The sequence below is a fragment of the Otolemur garnettii genome, unplaced genomic scaffold (assembly GCF_000181295.1).
Source record: "Otolemur garnettii isolate 467f Iridium unplaced genomic scaffold, OtoGar3 scaffold00099, whole genome shotgun sequence".
NCBI classification, from domain to species: Eukaryota; Metazoa; Chordata; class Mammalia; order Primates; family Galagidae; genus Otolemur; species Otolemur garnettii.
The window spans coordinates 1,722,891-1,742,294 of record NW_003852494.1 but is presented as its reverse complement, the minus strand read 5'-3'; the positions used below and the strand labels follow the sequence as shown (position 1 = coordinate 1,742,294).

Genomic DNA, 19,404 nt, shown 5'->3' with positions numbered 1-19,404 from the left:
CAAAAAAAAAAAAAAATTGTAACACTCAAGTCACATTTGACTTCTGCACTAACAAGAGATACTCAAGATGACTTGTATTCATTCATCTTTTGTTATTGGTGTATATTATTATGATTTTAATATAGTTTTTTTCCTTTTGAAAAATGTGTATACTTTTTTTGGCATCCTCTGTAATGCAGTGTAAATGTCTCATTCATAATGAGCTCTGTCAAATGGATCCACGTGTGCAAGCCCAACTTGTGTCTCAAGTCACTACTTTTAATGAAATAATTTTGCTTGGACAGGAGTGGGCATGATAACTTTCTGTCACCTTTCCCAACCCTTTCAGCACCCCACATAAAGATTCTTTTTTCCAGCACATATAACCGAACTCCTCCTGGGTCAGGCCTTCTGCTGGGTGAGAGCATTGTTTGTCACCCAGGTGCTGGTACAAAGAATGGGCTTTGGAAGCAGCCTAGTCCTGACTTAAATCCCACTTTGCACTTCCTGGGATGTGCCACTTCTCTAAACTTGTGTTTTTCACTTCTGTAAGATGGGCACAATACTCAGTATATTTCATGGCTTTGTGAGGGGATTGAGAAATAATTCAAGTATTCATTAATTCAGCAGGTATTTATTGAGCTCTGACTTAGTGCCAGAAATGTTTCTAAACACTGGGGAGTCTGCAGGGAGCAAGACAGACAAAGCCTCCTACCTTCTTGGAGCCAAGGTTCCAGTGGAGGAGTTAAAAATAATGTCAGGGACACGAGCCATTGGGGAAGTAACATGGCAGTGGCGAGGGTGAGGGTCTGTTTTAGATGGTGGCTCCCTGGGAAGGGGAGCTGTAATCATGCACCTGAGTGATGGGGGAGAGCAGATGAACAGTAGGTAAGAAATAGGTGAAGAAAAGGTAAGCTGAGGTACAGCTGCAGAGGAGGGCTACAGTATGGTTGGGAAGGAATTGCTTGTTCTTCTAGAACTTGAGGTGGGACACTGCTCCATTCCTGGACTGGGCCGCCGCTGTTGATGTCTGCTGTAGCTGTGGAGTGGTGCAGCACAGGTGGCTCTTGAAGGGCAGATGTAGCAGCCATTGACCGTCACCTGTCCCTGGCCTCTCTTCCCCCCAGTGCCCATTCATGGATGAGCGCATCATGTGTTTGCATAGTAAAATCAAGAGTCAGGCACTGGAATTTCCAGACCAGTGAGTATCACCATTCTGTTGTGCCTGATCTCCCTCTCCAAGTTCTTGGCAGTCCTGCATATCTGTCTCCATTCCTGATGTGTTTCCCACCCCCAGGCCGGACATAACTGAGGACTTAAAGGACCTGATTACTCGTATGTTGGACAAGAACCCTGAGTCAAGGATCCTGGTGCCAGAAATCAAGGTACTGGGGGCTGCTGCTGGCTCCTTGGGGCCCCTCAACTCGGCCTATGTTCTGTGCTGGGAAGTGTTTGGCTCCACCCTGCCTCGGCCAGGCCCCACCCCCATGTCCATAGTGCCACACTCTCCTTGGCATTGCTGCTTTCTTGTGATGTGGGGCCTCTGGGTTGCTGGGGGCTGGTGAGGTACGGGGAGGAGGATTTGGGCATCGTGGTCACTGATTGTCGGAGTAGGATCTGTGATCTGCATTCGCTCCAACTGGCATGGGTTGATGTGGGCTGATCTAGGGTTCCCGAGTGCTCCATGCTCTATAGCCAGACCTCAGGACTTTTTCAAAGGGCCAGTCCCTTTGAGAAATTGCAGTGAGGGTGGGAGGAAGTTATCGAGCAATCTAACATGAGCCAGCTCAATTCTATCCTATTACCATACGTATCCATCTACCCTTTTACGAATCCAGACATTTTCCCTGAGATCTCCTGGGGACCTAGCTCACTGGCATTTGAAGATATCGTAAGAGGGAGCTGCCTGAAAAGTCACACATTAGGGCATGAACCCCAGGGGTAGGGAGTGAGGGCAGACCCCTGTATGGGTCCTCTCCTGATGATATCCTTCTAGCTGGTCTCACTGTGGCTCCCCAGTCCTCTGTTTCCCTTCTGTGAAATGGGGAGATGGCCACCTGCTCAGAGCTGAGACTTCTGGGTGTCTGGGAGAGTTCCTGAGGCTTGATGAGTGCTCTCCAGGTGGCCAGGCAGGCAGATGCCAAATCCCAGTCACTTCTGGCAAGACCTGAGGCCAGATGGAGAATTGGTTTCACATACATCTCAGCCTCATAGCTCCTCCCATTCTCTGACTCCATCTTTTCCACATCTCCTCCCCTCTCACCCACCCCTGCCCTCTGCCTGGCTCGCCAGCTCTCTTGCATGCCTGAGCATAGGCCTTCACCTCCCCTTCCTGCATGCCCCCCTGGCTCCGCTCGCTGGCAAGGCCTTCCGGGGGCCCGCTGTGCCCGCCCCTCATCCCTCCTGTCATTCGTTGAAGCTGCACCCCTGGGTCACGAGGCACGGGGCGGAGCCGTTGCCATCGGAGGACGAGAACTGCACCCTGGTCGAGGTGACCGAAGAGGAGGTCGAGAACTCAGTCAAACACATTCCCAGCCTGGCAACCGTGGTAAGGCGGACGGACCGCTGACTAAAAGCAGGGACCCAGGAGCCTTAGGGCCTGGCGGGACAGAGCTGGACATAGGCGGGGACCACCCCTAACCCATAGCCACTGGTCTCTGGGCTGTGGTTATACCCCAGGCCAGGTGGCCTGCTATATTCCGAGCTGGGTCCCATGTTACCATGGGGTGGGAGTGCCCTAGAATTCCTGCTTTCAGAGCATGTCAGGGGAGAAGAACCAGGGGAAGGACCAGGCAGGAGCCAGTGGTAGGACCTGGAGCCAAGGTCCCTAACAGGGCCCCCACCTGGCTGGCCCAGCTGTCTCTAGGGTGGACAGCTTCACCCATCTTACATCTGCTGTGTGGGCAACTACCAGGGCTGGGGCAGAGGTCCCCACACATATACCTCAGAAAGTTCTGCCCAACTCCTAAGGGTGACATTTTGCTTTGGAGCCACTGGGCCCCCTTTAATGGCCTTGAATTTGGATCCTGACCCAGGAAGATGGAGCCAAACTGTAGAGTCCTCAGGCCTAACTTTAGAGACTCCAGGAATCACCCATTTGCTGTCCTGGAGGGCATCTGAGGTCTAAGCAGCAGTTCTGGGGACAGAGACCCTCTGGCTGTCCCACTGTGGCTACCTGGACAGCCCTGATTTCGTGTGGGTAGTCCTGGCCCCAGCAGGCAGGCATTGGACTCTGGTTGGGACCCATGATTGTATGCAAAGACACAGTGTCCAGCCCTGAGGGACAACCCCTTTGGGAGCCTAGCTGCTGGCTCCCCCTTTTCCAGCTTTGCACTTCTCCCTTCTGCCTCCCCACACTTCCTCTCTCTGCTTTCCAAACCTGCAGTCCCAGGGCCAGGGCATTCATCCACCTCCTTCTCCCATCCTCCTCTACTTGGGGCCTACACACACCTTCTCTGGTATACTCATCCACCTCTACCCACAGCACCCTTATCCTGTACCCTTAGAGGGGGAGACAGCTGGAATCAAACTCTGTACCCATCATGAGTTATTCTATTCCAGACTTGGAATGTTCTAGTTCTGAATCAGTCCCCTTCCCTTTGCTCCCCAGGTCTCAGCTGCAGGTTCTTGGGAGAACGTGACCCTGGAGGTCTATAGTAGGCATTCATCATCCTAGAAACACTTCTTGATCACAGAGTGGTTGGTTTCTCAGCTGGTTGGGAGCAAAGGGTGGATGTACTGTAAGGGGAGGGACAAGGCCCTCATGGCCCCTGTCATCCTTGAGAGGTAGATGCTGGTCAAAACACCAACAAATAGAAATTCTGTGCCACAGAGGGGCTGTAAGTCATGCCCTTAATGGAGGGACAGTGAGTGACCAGGTAGTGAGTTGGGAAAGGCTTCCTGGAAGATGTGGATACACACCAAGAGGATGGCAGGGCATTACCCTGACTGAGAGAGGGTAGAGGGGTGAACAGCGAACACATTCCCAGCAAGAGAGAACTGGGCCTAAAAGAAGCTTTCAGATAGCAGGGCAAGGAAGGTGGAGGAAGGATGTAGTAGAAACCTAATCTTGACCCTATGAGCCGAGAGAAGTTCCTGCGGTGTTTGGATTGGAGCAGCTAGGGCAGGGAGGGCAGACAGGCACTAGGAACCCATTTCACCTTGGAACTGGATTATGAAGTCCAGGTCCCTTCTGTGTCTTCATCATTCAACAAGCACTCAGTGCATGCCAGGCATGGGACGCAAAGATGAGTGAGGTCCAGTACCAGCTCTCAGGGGGCTCCTGACCTCATGAGAAAGATGGACCCAGAAGGAACAAGTCACCCTGTGCAATTAAGAGATCAGGATGGAGGGAACAGGGGTCTGCTAAAGAAGAGCTCCTGCTGGTTTGGCAAAAGCAGGGATCCAGAGAGCCTGAGGGCCTGGCTGGTTTGACAAGGGGGTTGGGGCAGGGTGAATCACCAAGGTGAGGACACCTGCCCAGGCCTAGAGGAAAGGGACTGATGTTTCCTAATGACTGAGAGAGCCTCACCAGAGGTGTGGGCTTCATTCTCTAAGTCTGTGGTTTTCTTTTTCTTTTTTTAAAATTGAGGTAGAGGGCCGGGTGTGGTGGCTCATGCTAGTAATCCTAGTGCTTTGAGAGTCTGACGCAGGTGGATCTCCAGAGCTTAGGAGTTCAAGACCAGCCTTCAGCAAGAGCAAGACCCCATCTCTAAAAAATAGCTGGGTGTTGTGGTGGGTGCCTATAGTCCCAGCTATTCAGGAGGCTGAGGCAAGAGGATTGCTTGTGCCTAAGAGTTTGAGGTTGATGTGAACTATGACACCATAGCACTCTACTGAGGGTGACAAAATGAGACTCTCTTGAAAGCTAAGAAATAAAATTGAGGTAGAATTCACATAACATAAAATTAACCACTTTAAAGCAAACCGTTGGGAGGCATTTAGGACATTCACAATGTTGTACAATTATCACTTCAGTTATGCAACATTTTCACGCCTGTAATCCCAGCATTTTGGGATGCCAAGGTGGGAGGATGGCTTGAAGCTAGGAGTTTGAGACCAGCCTGGGCAACATAGCAATATCCTGTCTCTAAAAAATAAAAATGAAAAAACAAGCTGGGCATTTGTACACCTGTAGTCACAGCTACTTGGGAAGCTGAGACAGGAGGATTGCTTGAGCCCAGAAATTTGAGGTAACACTGAGCTATGATGATGCCACTGCACTTCTAGCCAGGGTAACAGAGGGAGACCCTATCTTTTAAAAGCTATGAAACAGTGTTACCACCTCAAGAGAAAACTTCTGTTCATCAATCACTCCCTCCTCTGACTACCCCTAATCTACTTCCCATCCCTGTGTATTTGCTTCTTTCACTTAGCATCATATTTTCAAGGTTCATCCAAGTTGTGACATGTGTCAGCGCTTCACTCCTTTTTATGAGTAAAATTCCACTGTATGGAGACACCACATTGTGTTTATTTCTTCAGTTCATGGACATTTGGATGTTCTCATCTTTTGGTAAATCAATATTTCTTAAACACTTATTTTTCTTGTTAGCAACAAACCCTAAAAGAAAAAAAAAATTAGCTTAGTACCTGAAACATCTTGAAAGGGCACTGTGGTTTGGCTGGGTATGAGATGAGGCCCAGATTTGACTCCTTGGTGACCCCTGTGGGGTCTGGAGGCCATTCCCTTGATATGATGCAGCAGTCAAAGCAACACCAGGGGTGACTCGTTCACTTCCTTGCTCCAGAATTTTCCAGGGCCAGCATCAGGATAATTCCAAACTCCTTTGGGTGAAGGATTCTGAGTGAGGGAATCAGATCTGGGTTTCAGAAGGGGTGGGAGGGAGGTGGAAGACAAGGGAGTCTGGGAAGAGAAGCTGAGCAGGGCTGCAGTGCCGGAATGGCACCTTTTCTCCCAGGAGCCTCTCCTCTCAGGGCTGGGCTGTTTCCTAGCCATGTTGCGGACCCAGCCTGTGTCAGAGCAGGCGAGGCAAGGGGTGCCAGTGAGTTTCCACTCCTGGCTGTGGAGAAGGCCAGCTGCCAGTGTCTCTCAGGTTTAGAAGGGCCTCTGGATTCTGAGCTTTTCTTCCTCATGCCACACCAGCCTGTAAAGGAGCCATCCTCAGTTGCCCTGGGGTGGTTTTCATCCTCCACTAAAATGTTTTCCCCTGAGAATCTGGTACCCTCTTATGCTGCTGGTGGGGATATAAAATGGTGCAGCCACTGTAGAAAATAGAATTACCATGTGATCCAGAAATTCCACTCCTAGTCTGTACCCAAGAGAAACGAAAGCATTTTGTGTGGAAAACATGCTCACACAAAAATTGGTACTTGAATGTTCATAGCATCACTATTCACAACAGTCAAAAAGTGGAAACAATCTGAATGTTCATCAGCAGATGAGTGGATGAGCAATACCTGATCTGTCCACACCAAGGTCTGTGGAAAGGAGTGAAGCACTGATTCGTGCTACAATGTGGGTGAACCTTGAAAATGATGCTGAGTGAAAGGAGCCAGACATAAAAGGACCCATTTGTGTGATTGCATTTGTAGGACATGTCCAGAATAGGCAAATCCTTGCAGACAAAGATTAGTGGTTGCCAGGGCCTGGGGAAAGGAGGAGAGACTGCTAACAGGTATGGGGTTTCTTTTGGGGGCAATGTAAATGTGGAATCGATGGTGATGGGAATATACTAAAAGCCATTGACTTGTATACTTTCAAATGGCAAATTTATGGTATGTGAATTATAAATTTATTTTTTAAAAAAAGGGCAGCCCCCAACTCCCAGAATTAATGCCTGGGAAGCAAGAGTTTATTGTTGGGATGGCCACAGATGGCCTGTTACAGAAAATGAAGGCCTGGCCTTGAAAATGAAATGGTACCAAGTATGTCCAAGGGACAGTGCAGGCCTGCTCTCCTGGAGTGCAGGGCCCTGCAGGGGTGGGCTAGACCAGGACTCGATTATCACCAGGCCTTCAGTGTCACACCAAAGAGTGTGGACTTTATCTTGTTGGCAGCAGGGAGCCATGGGGTGTTTTAGAGCAAGTCTGACTCAGGGCTGGCTCTGGCAGGTATTTCTCAGGTAGGAAGGACACTGCCCAAACTGCCTCCTTCAGAGGCCCACGGTTGGCCACAAGCCCTGAGAGCTGGCAGGGGCTGGGGAGAAGGAAGCAGGAGGGTGTTCTCTGGAATCTCCCTTGAGCAGCCAGGCAGTCACCCACCACCTCTTCTCTCCCTGTCAGATCCTGGTGAAGACCATGATCCGCAAGCGCTCTTTCGGGAACCCATTTGAAGGCAGCCGGCGGGAGGAGCGCTCGCTGTCAGCGCCTGGAAACCTGCTCACGTGAGTGCCCCCCTGCCTTCCTCCCAGGGTGGGGGCTGGAGGCTGAGCTTGGGGCAGCCCTGCCCAGACCACTCTGCATGGCCACTTCCTTAAGTGGTACCTTCTGGAAGGCTCAGATGAGAACCACCAGGCACCAGGGAAATGAGCAACTAGCCAGCTTTGGTCACCTGGGTTCAGCACACATAGTCCTGCTGGCAGCTAATCCACACTGAAGTTTTACCTTTCTCATGGGAAATTGTATTTTAGTGGGGGGCTGCTGTCAATCAGAAAGAAAGCACTTCTGTGGCCCAGAATGGTGAGTGCTTGATGGTGGGATTGGAGGCCCCGGTGATAAGGAGGCAGTGTGGTCTTGCTCTGACCCTGTGTATCCATGCAGAGAGGTATACACTTATCTCGTCAAAACCACCCTGGCATTGGTTCTGTGAGGCTGGTGTTTGGGATCAGAATGTCTCTAAAGTGGGGGACAGGCATCTTGTGGATCCCAAGTGTCCTTTCTCACTTCCCTTTCCCCCCTCTTCTGGCAATTCCAGCAAAAAACCAACCAGGGAGTGTGAGCCCCTGTCTGAGCCCAAGGTAACGCCTGCCTGCCTGTGCTATAGCCTCTGCTGGGGCCTGGGGGTGGGGGCAACTGCAGAGCACGGGGACATCTTCACCCAGACGGATGTCCCTTCTAGCCCGGGCTGCTGTGCCCAGGCTCCCCACCAGCCTCTGGACCCAAGATTAGAATGAGGGGCAGTGAGGGGCTTGGACCCGATGGTGGGTCGTGCATGTGGGCTGGGGCTGCAGGTGCATGGCGCTCCACCTGGAATGCCTGCGGGGTCCCCCAGGTCTGAGGGCCCAGCGTGGTACCCACATAGACTCAGTGCACATCAGTGGCATCGAAGCTCTGTCACAGGCCCACAGCTGCCCCACTCTGAGTCTGCATGGTCAGAGCATAGATTAGGCATGCTACACTCCGTCTTTTCATGAGAGGGTCTCCAGCCTCTGCTCTTCCTTTTCTGATAGGTTAAGATCTAGAAAACACATCCCCTTCCAGCATGTTATAAGGTGATGTGAGTCCCCTGACCAGAGTAGGAGCCAGACCTTCTTCCTTCTGGTCAGAGGCCCTCTTTCCAAACACATCCAGGCCAGGTTACCAGAGCCTCCCAGGGCAGATGAGGACTTTTATCCCTGTAAGACTGGGAAATCTTACTTGGCACCCTCTTGCCAAAATGCCCATGGTGGGTGGTGACCTATGTCCTTCCCACTGAACTTGATGTGGCTGCCATACTTTCAGCTGGGAGCTTCAGAGATCCATTCTATTTCTTATTTTATATTATTTTATTATTTTTGAGATAAGGTCTTTCTCTGTAGCCTGGCTGGAATACAATGGTATGATCATAGTTCACTGCAGCCTCCAACTCCTGGGCTCTAACAGTACTCCTGCCTCAACCTCCCTAGTAGCTGGGACTATAAGTGTATGCTACCATACCCGTCTAATTTTTTTAATTTTTAGTAGAGATAGAATCTATGTTGCCCAGGCTGGTCTTGAACCTCTGGCCTCAAGCGATCCTCCTGCCCCAGCATCCCAAAGTGCTGGGATTATAGGGGTGAGCCACCACACTCAGCCTTCTATTTCTTAAAAATGGCTTTATTGAGGTATAATTCACATACCACACAATTCACAAAGTGTATAATTCTGTGGTTCTTAGTGTATTCACAGAGTTGTGCAGCTATCACCACAGTCAACTTTAGAATATTTTATCTACCCAAGAAGAAACCCTGTACCCTTAGCTATGCCCACCCCCAGCTCCCTCAGCCCCAGTGATTACCAACCCACTAATCTACTTTCAGTTTTCTATGGATTTGCTTATTTCTGGACATTTCATATAAAGGGAATCATACAATATGTGGCCTTTTGTGACTGGCTTCTTTCACTCAGCACTATGTTTTGGAGGTTCATCCATGCTGCAGCATGTATCTGTGCTTCATTCCTTTTTATGGCTGAATAATACTCCGTTATATGGATAGACCACACTTTGTTTATCCATTCATCTGTTGATGGATATTGTTTCCACTTTTTTGCTGTCATGAATGAATACTGCTGCTTATGAACGTTTGTGTACCAGTGTTAGGAGTTGGCTTATGAAATGAAATTTGTTGGCCATCTCTACCATAGGGGTCAGGGGTTATATGGTAGTCTAAGAGGAACACTTGTTTGGAAATCACCTATACTTTCCGGAGAAACCTTGCCCTCCTGAGTAGAACAGGGAAAATGGCAGTTAGTAATCAGCTAATCTTCAGTAGCCTCAGGAGGCTATTGCAGTTCCCACTTGGTTCCCAGATATCTGTGCAGCCAGGTAACCCATGGCTCCACCTGGGGCCCTCACAGGATGACAGGGAGTAGGAGCCCACTGCCGCTTTCTCTCTCTCTCTCTTTTTTTTTTTTTTTTTGATGCAGTTTTACTTTGTCACCCTGGGTAGAGTGCTGTGGTGTCATAGCTCAAAGCAACCTCAAACTCTTAGGTTCAAGCGCTTTTGAATCACAAGCCTCACGAGTAGCTGAGACTGTAGGCACCTGCCACAATGCCCAGCTGTTTTAGAGATGGGGTCTTGCTCTAGCTCAGGCTGGTCTCAAACTGGTGAGCTCACCTTAGCCTCCCAGAATGCTGGGATTATAAGCGTTAAGCCACCAGTGTGCTGGGCCCCGCTGGGCCCCCACTTTCTCTTCTTAGCCTCCATATTAGGGTCTGCCAGCCTGGGGCTGCCTCCAGTTTGTAAGCATGTCTGCTGTTCCTTGGTTTTCAATAAGATCAAAATTTCAAGACTTCAGTAGCCAGAGACTGGCCCAAAGGGCTTTACTGCCCCTTTAGTCTCACCTATAGTCCCAGTTAACACCTAGGGATTACTGCCCCTCAGCACTAAGGACTAGGTGGGACACTTGGGTGGTGGGAGCTCATACCGCTACCAGCAGGCAGCTGTGACAGCAGAAGTTGACATCTAGTTACAGCTCCCTTCTTCCCCAGGGCCTTTACTTGCCATTCTTTGTCAGAAACATAAAAAGCCATTTCAAACAAAGAAGGTTTTCTTTCTAGGAAGTATTGAGGTCACACTTTCTCCTCCTTTGTATAAGGATAGTTCCCTACAGGGAACACAGATCAGATTGTTGCTGGGGAAGGATAGACAATGACATGTCCTGTGGATTCCCTTAAAAGGGGAAATCTGTGTGATGGTGACAGGGAGATGAGTCCCTCCTTAGGGGATCCCCATCACATTACACCACATTACACCATCCACACTGTCGCTGTCACATGGGCAGCTCCAGCTAGGGCCCATGAGGGACCCAAGGACTTACTTTCTCTCATTTCCCTCTGGGCCTGGGTATAGGAGTTTGGAACAGCTGTCAACAGCCCTCTCCTGAAGACTCCGTGTGTGCGAGGCCGGCCTGGGGAGGCCCTGCCCACTGCTCCCAAGGGTGAATGTCACAATCTGCCCCGCAAGAAGTTTCCAGGAAGATAGAAGTGGGGGGAGGTTTGAGATACCTGTCTACATAGGGCTTGTGATCTGTGCGATGGTTTTAGGAGCTCCATAGGACATTTTGCATCCATTTTATAGCTCATTATTTTTGGTAAATGATGCTGGTCTTGCATTTACAGAGAGGATGGTTGCACAGTCTCATTTGAAAAATTTATGTGAGCAAGAAAATGGGGGGAGATGATTGCAAAGACCAGGTTAAGTAGACCACAATCCAGGTGGTACAAGATGGCACTCCAGGCAGAGGGGCCCAGGTGTGGGAGAAGCTAGCTCTGAGCCTTACCACTGCTTTTCTGTTTGGTGAGCAGGAAGCAAGGCAGCGAAGACAGCCCAGGGGCCCCCGACCCGCCCCCCGCGGGGGAGGAGGAAGTGCCGTTGTGAAGGGCGGTCCCTGTGTGGAGAGTTGGGGGGCCCTGGACCCCGGCTGCCCTGCACGCATGCGTCCTCTGCCGCCTGAGGAGGCGATGGAGCCCGAGTAGCTGCCTGGATCGCTGGACCTCGCATGCACCTAGTCACCTCTGCGGGGCTGCTGCAGCCCGTGTTTCCATAGCAGCATGTCCTACGGAAACCGAGCACGTGTGTAGAGCCTTGATCGTCATCTCTGGTTATTTGTTTTTTCCTTTGTTGTTTTAAAGGGGACCAAAAGTGGGGGAGGGACTTAACTCCGTGGCGTCAACCTTGGCTGCTGGCTAGCTGAACAGGTGGGTGTGAGGAGTTGTAGACTCAAATCTACATGTATTTTGGGACAATTGCTTTTTAAAATGTTTTTATGCCAAAAATCCTTCATTGTGATTTCAGAACCATGTCAGAGATATCAGATGAGTGTGCATGGGGTTTGAAAATCATGGAAAAATAAGCAGAAAACTCCAGGAGTCTGAGGCTTGGAAGTTTATTGCTGCATTTGAGAGGAAGTAAAAGGGTAGGTGGGACTCTGTGTGCAATCCCCAAACTGTGGCACCTTTTAGAACCTTGGACTCAAGGAGTCAGAGCAGCACTAGCTCTCAGTTGCTGCAGGGAACTTCAAGGCAACTTATTTGTAAGAAGGACTTTTTAATTTTTTGTGGGTACAATTGTAGTCAGGAAAATAGAAAGGGCTTAAAGTATAAGTGCTCCTGGAAGGAGATTTTTCAGCATCCGTGGTGGGGGAAGTTTCTTCTGAAAGACTGAACATATTTCTTTATGAGGGTTGTTCAAGGCAGGTTTCTGAAATAGTCAACTGAGCTCTAGTGAATATCTCTGTTAAATTACAAGAACTTCTGGGTGAAATTCTACATTTCCATGTACATTACATGGCTTAAGATTAAACATTTCTCTAACTAGACTGAACTCTAGAGTACAGCAGTTCAGAAATTACTTAGAGCTTCCAGAATCTACTTCATGGCTTCAGGCATGTGATCAGTTAAAGCCAGTGAAACCTATGCCTGTATATGCTAGCAGCTTAGCTTGTATAGGGCCTGTGTCTTCTAGAGACTTGCTAAGGTTTCGTTTTCATTTTAAATACTAATTGATTGTCGTAGTCAGTGAAATACCGAGTTTCTGGAGGGCCATGTGGAAAATGATTTGACTTGACTGAGATACAAATGATTCTTTACTGTCAAAGCTAATTTAGGATCCATGCTGTAACACTGGGGTACCCTTTTAGAGAATATAGTAGAAACCCAGAGCACTCCTCTGGGTTCGAGGAAACCAGGGCTTGGCACAAGAAGTTCTGCTTTGTAGCCAGATTCCAGATAGGGTTTATCTTTTTGACTTCCAACTAATGTTTGACATTTGGTTGAAGTTTGAGTGGGACTCTTTCCCACATGTGTAGGTGAATGTGAAGTTTAAGGGGGAGGAAAACTGAAAGGACTTTGCCCTTGGAAAGTCAGAGCTCTGTTTCCCAGTACTATGTGGAGTCTGGTTTGGGTAAAATACAGTAACTGGGCTCAGAACACTCTTCCTTTCCTGTAGTTTCCATCTGATCAGCCCTGATGTGAGGACTCCTCCCAGAGACAGAGCGAGGCCTTGTGCCCCTTCCCCCCCAGCTAGCCTGTTCACAAGCCCTAGTATTCTTGGCTTCCATAAATTTTCTTAAGCTCTTGATGGTAGTTTAGCTAGACTTTTCTTGCTATCATATAAAACGTTCAGAATTAGGGAATGCTGGTTTCAAGGAGCAAAGGACACCCGGCCTAGTGAAGATTGTCTTGCCTGCTTGCTTTCCCTTTGTAACCTAGTTCTTCCTTTTGCCCACTTCCTTTAAATTTATGGGGCAATGACTCAATAGTTCCACCCCTTCTGGTAGCAGATGGGGCTTGATTAGTTTGCAATAAGCACCTTGCAGTGGTTAAAGCCAGTGGGTCCCTAGTCTCAGGCCTAGCCTGTCTGTGGGCTCCAGCCTGGCCAAGTGGCTCACCCAGTGGGGGCAACAGCACACAGGGCTTCTGTAGAGCGTCTCTTGTTTACACAGCCGCATCGGGCAATGCCATTTCTCCCCATCACAGAACTTTCCACGTAAGATTTCTTATGTGGATCATGCCAGCGATCAGGCAGCATCCAGCTGTTGGGGGTGGTGGTTGAGGGAGGCCCACATTGATAACTTTTTTTAAAAAAACAAACACCAAAGAAAGCATGGAAAGGATAAGCCAAGAAGGCTGTTTTAAACACAAAGCATTAGAGCTACCACTCTCTTGGAGCACAAACATTGATTATTCAAAAACCAACTCCGTCAGGAAAGGGGAGAAGCTGTTGTGAGCAGCTCTTCCAGGTGGGCCGAAAGGATGCCCAGAATTCCTTCCACTGCTGCCTCATCTGTGGGACCAATTTGGTGTAAGCAACCTGCAGCCTACACCTGTGGCCTCAAAGGAAGCACAAATCCTCCATCCACCTTCTGTTTCCTCTGCCCTCTCCCATTTCCTGGCCATCCCACAGGTTGCCAGTGGCCCCCAGAAAGCCTTATCAAGCCCCTTGTTGGCACTTGGGGCTCCAGAGGCCTCTTTTCACTGGCCTTGCCTTTCCCATGAGGCAGGGCTCTTGTCCTCAGAGCCCTCCTGGGGCAAAGAGGAGAATCCCTGAATAGGTAGGTACAGGCATGGCCTGTCACTCCCATTCATCTTCCAGAGGGGAGCTTCACGTTGCTGAGTGGAAGAATCATGACTTCCACTTGCTTCCAAGGTGCTAGGGAAGGTTTCAAGGTCATTGGCTCCCATCTCTCCAGCTTTACGGGCTGAGTTTCATGGGACTGCTCACTTTTCTATTCTGTGATTTATTTAATGCCCGATGCTTCTGTTCCATTCCTGATCCTTTCTACTATGCATTTTCCTTTTATCAGGTGTACAAAGTTAAATACTGTGTATTTATCACTAAAAAGTACATGAACTTAAGAGAAAAATAAGCCTTTGGTGATTTTCCACACGTTTAAGCTTCTCTGTAAACTTGAAATAAACAGCAAAATGGTGCAAACCTGGGCCTGTTTTGTTTTGTTTTGTTTTGGCTGGTGGTGGTTGATTTATGTTGTCTGTCCTTATGTTTGTATTCTGTGAGGTTAAACGCCCAATTCAAGGCTATGTATTCAGCAAAGCCCTAATTTATAGCATGTCCTAGTAACCTTGATATGCAGTGTGGTTCTCAGACCAGCAATGTCAGTGTCACCTGGGAGTGGGTTAGAAATGCAGATGCTAGGGCCTGGTTTAAACCTGTTCCCCAGGTGACTTGAGCACTGCTGTGGCAGGCAGGTGACTGCTACACTTTGGTGGAGGCCAGACAGGGGAGCAGCTCCAGAGCAGTTCCAGCCACACTGAGTATATCCCGTGGGCCAAGCATGCTTCATGATGCTTCACCCCATGAAGTATTAACCCTATTTTGTGGATCATCACCTGTCAGATGAGGCTCAGAAAAGTTAAGGCAGTTGTTCAAGGGCTTGAATTTGTCAGCAAAACCCTTGAACTTCAGAGTCTTGATGGTGGCTGGTTTTCATGGCATCTGGAGACTTGTTTTAGAACCAAGCCTTTTCCAGATCAGACAGAGGCTTAGGGCTCCCTGCAGTACAAATGTGAATCTAGCCCAGGGCATTGCTTTTCTGGGTTTGAACCTCATTTTTCTATTATCAGGGGGCATAAGATGAAGTCTGAAAAATTTCTGATCCATTGTGGGAGAAATACAGAATTAAATCCTGGCCTTGAAGAGTCAAGAACAGGGCATTCCTGTTGGAAAATCCTATAGAGAATCTGATGAAAGTGAAAGGAAGTGTGCTCAGTTATCACTGTGCAGAGGTGTAGGGTACCAGAGACTTCTGGAAGCCCATCCAGGATGTGAGGGTGAAGGATCAGAGTGGGGCACAGCTGCACACAAGGTGATTCTGGTGAGTAAAGTAAGTAGTATTCCCCACCCTTACCCCAACTGGCCTTTGCATTCCATTTTAGGAAAGAGGAGGCCAAAGTATCTCCCACTCCAGAAGAGCCAGTAATTCTGACTCCTTAGCCTGCAAGATAATAAACCATTTGGATTAGTCCATTTTTTGCTGCTATAACAAAACGCCCAAGACTGAGTAACTTAAAAAGAATACAAATTTATTTCTCACAGTTCTGGAGGCTGGGAAGTTCAAGATCAAGGTGCCAGCAGGTTGGGTATCTAGTGAGGGCTGCTCTCTGCTTCCAAGAGGGTGTCTTGGTGCTGCATCCTTTGGAGAGGAATGCTGTGTCCTCATGTGGTGGCAAAAAGAGAATGAACTCCCTCCATCATACCCTTTTATAGAGGGGCATGGCTCCCACTCAGGAGGGCAGAGCCCTCAGGACCCAATCACCTCCAATGACCCCACCTCCCAATATTCCTGCATTGGGGAATAAGTTTCCAACTTGTGTTTTTGCAGGGTACACATTCAGACCATATCACCATGCCTAAAATTCTATCTCCATTTGATCTATGTGCTCAAGCGAGCATATTTTTCAAGGACAGCATGAACCAGGGCTGCTTGGGAGGGGTTTGCTTCCCAAAAGCAAGGAGAGCCCAGTTTGGTCATTTACCCAGCAGCACCAGAGCACTTATAATTATTCTCCTCATCCTAGAGGTGAATTTATAGCAAAGGGGAGGGGCAAACTGCTTCCTTTAGGTGGATTCTGAACTCCTGGTACAGAACTAGGTCAGTGTGAAGTCATAGCTGGAAATAGCTTCCTGAACATTTCAGACCTGTGGGGAGGCAGGTGTAGGTGGAGCTGCTTTTGGTTGGAGACTGGGAAGCAAATGGGGGAGAGGACAAGCCACTTCCATGTTACCTAAAACTACAGTCCTGTAATTTTATGTCAAAATGCAAGTACAGGTAAGATGTGGCTAGAGAAAAGAAAATCACATAGACTCTGTAGGAACCTGACCTAATAAAGATCAAAATTCTTAGGCTTTTAAAAGTAGTGGGGTGAGGGTGGCGCCTATGGCTCAGTGAGTGGAGCACCAGCCCCATGTACCAACAGTGGTGTGTTTAAACCCAACCGCGGCCAAACTGCAACAAAAAAAAAATAGCTGGGTGTTGTGGCGGGTGCCTGTAGTCCCAGCTACTGGGGAGGCTGAGGCAAGAGAATTGCCTAAGCCCAGGAGTTGGAGGTTGCAATGAGCTGTGACACCAAAAAAAAAAGTAGTGGGGTCAAAATGCATAAGCTCCAGAAACACATTGTTTGAGGGACCTTTTCAGACCACAGCGAGCTGGACAAGAAATGGATTTACTTGTTACAGTAAAAGGATAGGAAGGAAAGTTCTAGCACATGCTATGAGATGAAACAGGCAGGGATGAAGAAAATCATGTTTTAAAGCTTGGTCCTCAATCACCTAACTCTGCCTTATGATTTCAAGGACAAAGCCCCTGGTTGGGGGCAAAAGGGATGGCAGCCCAAGTGTGCTAAAAGTCTTGTGATCACAACCACGTGGCCTTCCCTTCCTCATAAAGTGCTTGAGCAGAGTTGCCATGGCTCGGAGGACTGGGCCTGTCTTGAAGGGAGCTGCAGCCAGGAGCTTCTGAGGAGAGCCAGCCCTGGAAGCTACAGTAGTGTCATTGCCCCTTGGCCAGCACTCACCCTGTGACTCAGCCAAGAACTGGTAACCTACTGCACCAAGTGGGCAAAAACAAATCTTAAACACAAACCACAGGAACTGCTAGGCAACCCTGAGGACTTGTAGAGAATGAATTAGAGTTCAGAATCTTCTCTGGGGTGATACAACAGCCATTTCTCCCTCCTCATTGTGCTTCAGTCGGGCCTGGGGAGCCCAGGTGTGGGGTAGGCATCACTGGTCCACCTCACTACCGAGACCCTGCAAAGAACAAGGAGCAGGTCAGTCCAGCACGCACTGCTTCCAGGCCAGCCTGGTGTTTTCCCTGAGGGCTTTTAGACAGTACTCAAGTAGGTCCTAGGCATGGTAGCCAACCCTTCCCTTATGCAAGGTGAATTTTAGTAGTATACAAACATAAATTTTGTTATAATACCCATTACCATTACTAACTTGAGATGCCATTAATTGAAACAAGGCTAGGTTTTTAGTGTTTTTTTTTTTTTTTGAGACAGAGCCTCAAGCTGTCTCCCTGGGTAGAGTACCGTGGCATCACAGCTCACAGCAACCTCCAACTCCTGGGCTCAAGTGAGTCTCCTGCCTCCTCCCAAGTAGCTGGGACCACGGGTGCCCGCCACAACGCCTGGCTATTTTTTTTGGTTGCAGCCATCATTGTTTGGCAGGCCCGGGCTTTATTTGAACCCACCACCTCAGGTGTATGTTGCTGGTACCTTAGCCACTTGAGCCACAGGCACCGAGCCAGTGTTTTTTTTGAGACAGAATCTATGTTGTCCTCCATAGAGTGCTATGGTGTCATAGCTCACAGCAACCACAAACTCCTAGACTCAAGTGATCCTCTTGTCTCAGCCTCCAAAGTAGTGGGACTACAGGCGCCTGCCACAACACCTGGCTAGTTTTTATGAGATGGGGTCTCACTTTTGCTCAGGCTGGTCTCAAATTCTTGACCTCCAGAAATCCACCCATCTTGGCCATCCAGAGTGCTAGGATTATAGGCATAAGCCACCATGTCTGACAACGAGGCTAGGTTTTTATTTTTGCAGTTTTTGGCCAGGACCAGGTTTGAACCCACCACCTCTGGTATATGGGGCTGGTGCCCCACTCCTTTGAGCCACAGGTGCTACCCCCACAAGGCTAGGTTTTAAAGTGTGAGTCCATCCGTCTGAAGAAAAGTATGAAGTAGGGCAGCGCCTGTAGCTCAGTGGGTAGGACTCTGGCCACATACATGGAGACTGGTTTGAACCCGGCCTGGGACAGTTAAAAATCAACAATGACAACTGCAACAACAACAACAAAAAAATGGCCAGGTGTTGTGGTGGGCGCCTGTAGTCCCAGGTACTCGGGAGGCTGAGGCAAGAGAATCGCTTAAGCCCAAGAGTTTGAGGTTGCTGTGAGATTGACGCCTCAGCACTCTACTGAGGGTGACATAGTGAGACTCAAAAAAAAAGTAAAGTATGAAGTAAATACTAGTATGGGTGGTCCAGACCCAGAGCAGAGGCTAAGGGTGGTGTAAATGGCTGGGTGGATGATCTGTCAAAATAATACAACCTTGCAGAAGGACCTCCCAAGATGGGACCAGGGCCCACGGTTCTTTCTCCACTGGGACAAGAGACAAATAAGGGAGAAGAACAGGAGGGACTTACCTGCTCATAATCTTCCACATATTTATATTTCTTCTCCCGATAGTAGTATCTTTTCTTCATGCAATAGAGGACTATGACATCACACAGCACTGTTGCCTGAATTTATAACAGAGCAAGAAAGAATGAGCTGGGATGCTTTTAGCCCCATTAATCCATGTGTCCCCACTTCCCACATAGCCTGGAACCTTCTACTGGAAAGGAAAGGCACTGCCATCTCCTCAAGGGGCTGAGTCTTAGGAAGGGAAAGTGGCAGAGGGAATGGAGTCAAGAGAAAGCAGCCTAGAGGGTCAAGTATAAATGTAAGTCTCAGGTGCAGGATGCCAACCAAGGTCTTCCCTCACTATGCTGATTGCTGCTGAGGATGCCCCAGCCTAGCAGGGTGAAGGGAAGGGCCTAAACCACTCACCACCCCCAGGAGTGCCAAGCCAGAGCCAATGTTGATCATAGTAGGGATGATGTCAAATTTCCCAGCCTGTGAAGACAGGAGTAAAAGAAAATAAGTTGCTATAGGTGTAGGGAGAGGCCCCTTGTCCCTGTGGGATATGAACAAGGGTTGGTAGCGGGAGGGTGGGGGGTGGGAGGGCCAGCAGTGAGCTACTTTTCCAAACACAATGATGTCGAAGCGGATGCCATATGCCTTGATGAGCGTACGGTGCTCCTTGCCAGCGATGTCACTGTAATACTTGGCAAACCTGGGGAGAAGAGGATCAATTAGACGGATATGGTATAGGATCCTGGGTCCTGGGAGAAGATGTCCCTCGTAGAGATGGTGATGGCTAATAGTTTGCTCACAGAGCACCTCTGTGCCTCTCTACAGGCTAATGTGACCCCATGGGGTGGAGGGCCCTAGAGAAACCTCTCTCTTCAGCATCACTGTCCCCTCTTTTTTTTTTTTTTGA

At 49.0% G+C, this 19,404-nt stretch overlaps 2 protein-coding genes across 8 annotated transcripts in view; one reads left to right on the top strand and one right to left on the bottom strand.

The window, feature by feature from the left end:
• Positions 1-14,273, top strand: part of CAMKK2 (calcium/calmodulin dependent protein kinase kinase 2) — a 53,896-nt gene extending 39,623 nt beyond the window's left edge. Inside the window, exons 12-17 of one of the 5 annotated variants that reach the window (XR_002774857.1) lie at positions 1,107-1,180; positions 1,277-1,364; positions 2,399-2,527; positions 7,225-7,325; positions 10,692-10,779; positions 11,147-11,174. Coding sequence is in view for 4 of the 5 variants with exons in the window: in XM_012809029.2 (XP_012664483.1) it covers positions 1,107-1,180; positions 1,277-1,364; positions 2,399-2,527; positions 7,225-7,325; positions 7,856-7,898; positions 11,147-11,317 (606 nt within the window). In the remaining variant the exon portion in view is untranslated. Of the gene's footprint in view, positions 1-1,106; positions 1,181-1,276; positions 1,365-2,398; positions 2,528-7,224; positions 7,326-7,855; positions 7,899-10,691; positions 10,780-11,146 lie in introns of all 5 variants that reach the window. The other 4 variants (XM_012809029.2, XM_012809030.2, XM_003796000.3 and 1 more) reach the window with 4 other exon arrangements.
• Positions 14,274-15,394: 1,121 nt separating this feature from the next.
• The window catches only part of P2RX4 (purinergic receptor P2X 4), a 20,029-nt gene continuing 16,019 nt past the window's right edge, over positions 15,395-19,404 (bottom strand). For 2 of the 3 annotated variants that reach the window (XM_023516854.1, XM_023516855.1), the window contains exons 9-11: positions 18,912-19,197; positions 18,506-18,601; positions 15,395-17,108 (exon numbers count right to left, since the gene is read on the bottom strand). In XM_023516854.1, the coding sequence (XP_023372622.1) occupies positions 17,082-17,108; positions 18,506-18,601; positions 18,912-19,197 (409 nt within the window). In that variant the 3' untranslated portion in view covers positions 15,395-17,081. The remainder of the gene's footprint in view (positions 17,109-18,505; positions 18,602-18,911; positions 19,198-19,404) is intronic. The other variant, XM_003795999.3, reaches the window with a different exon arrangement.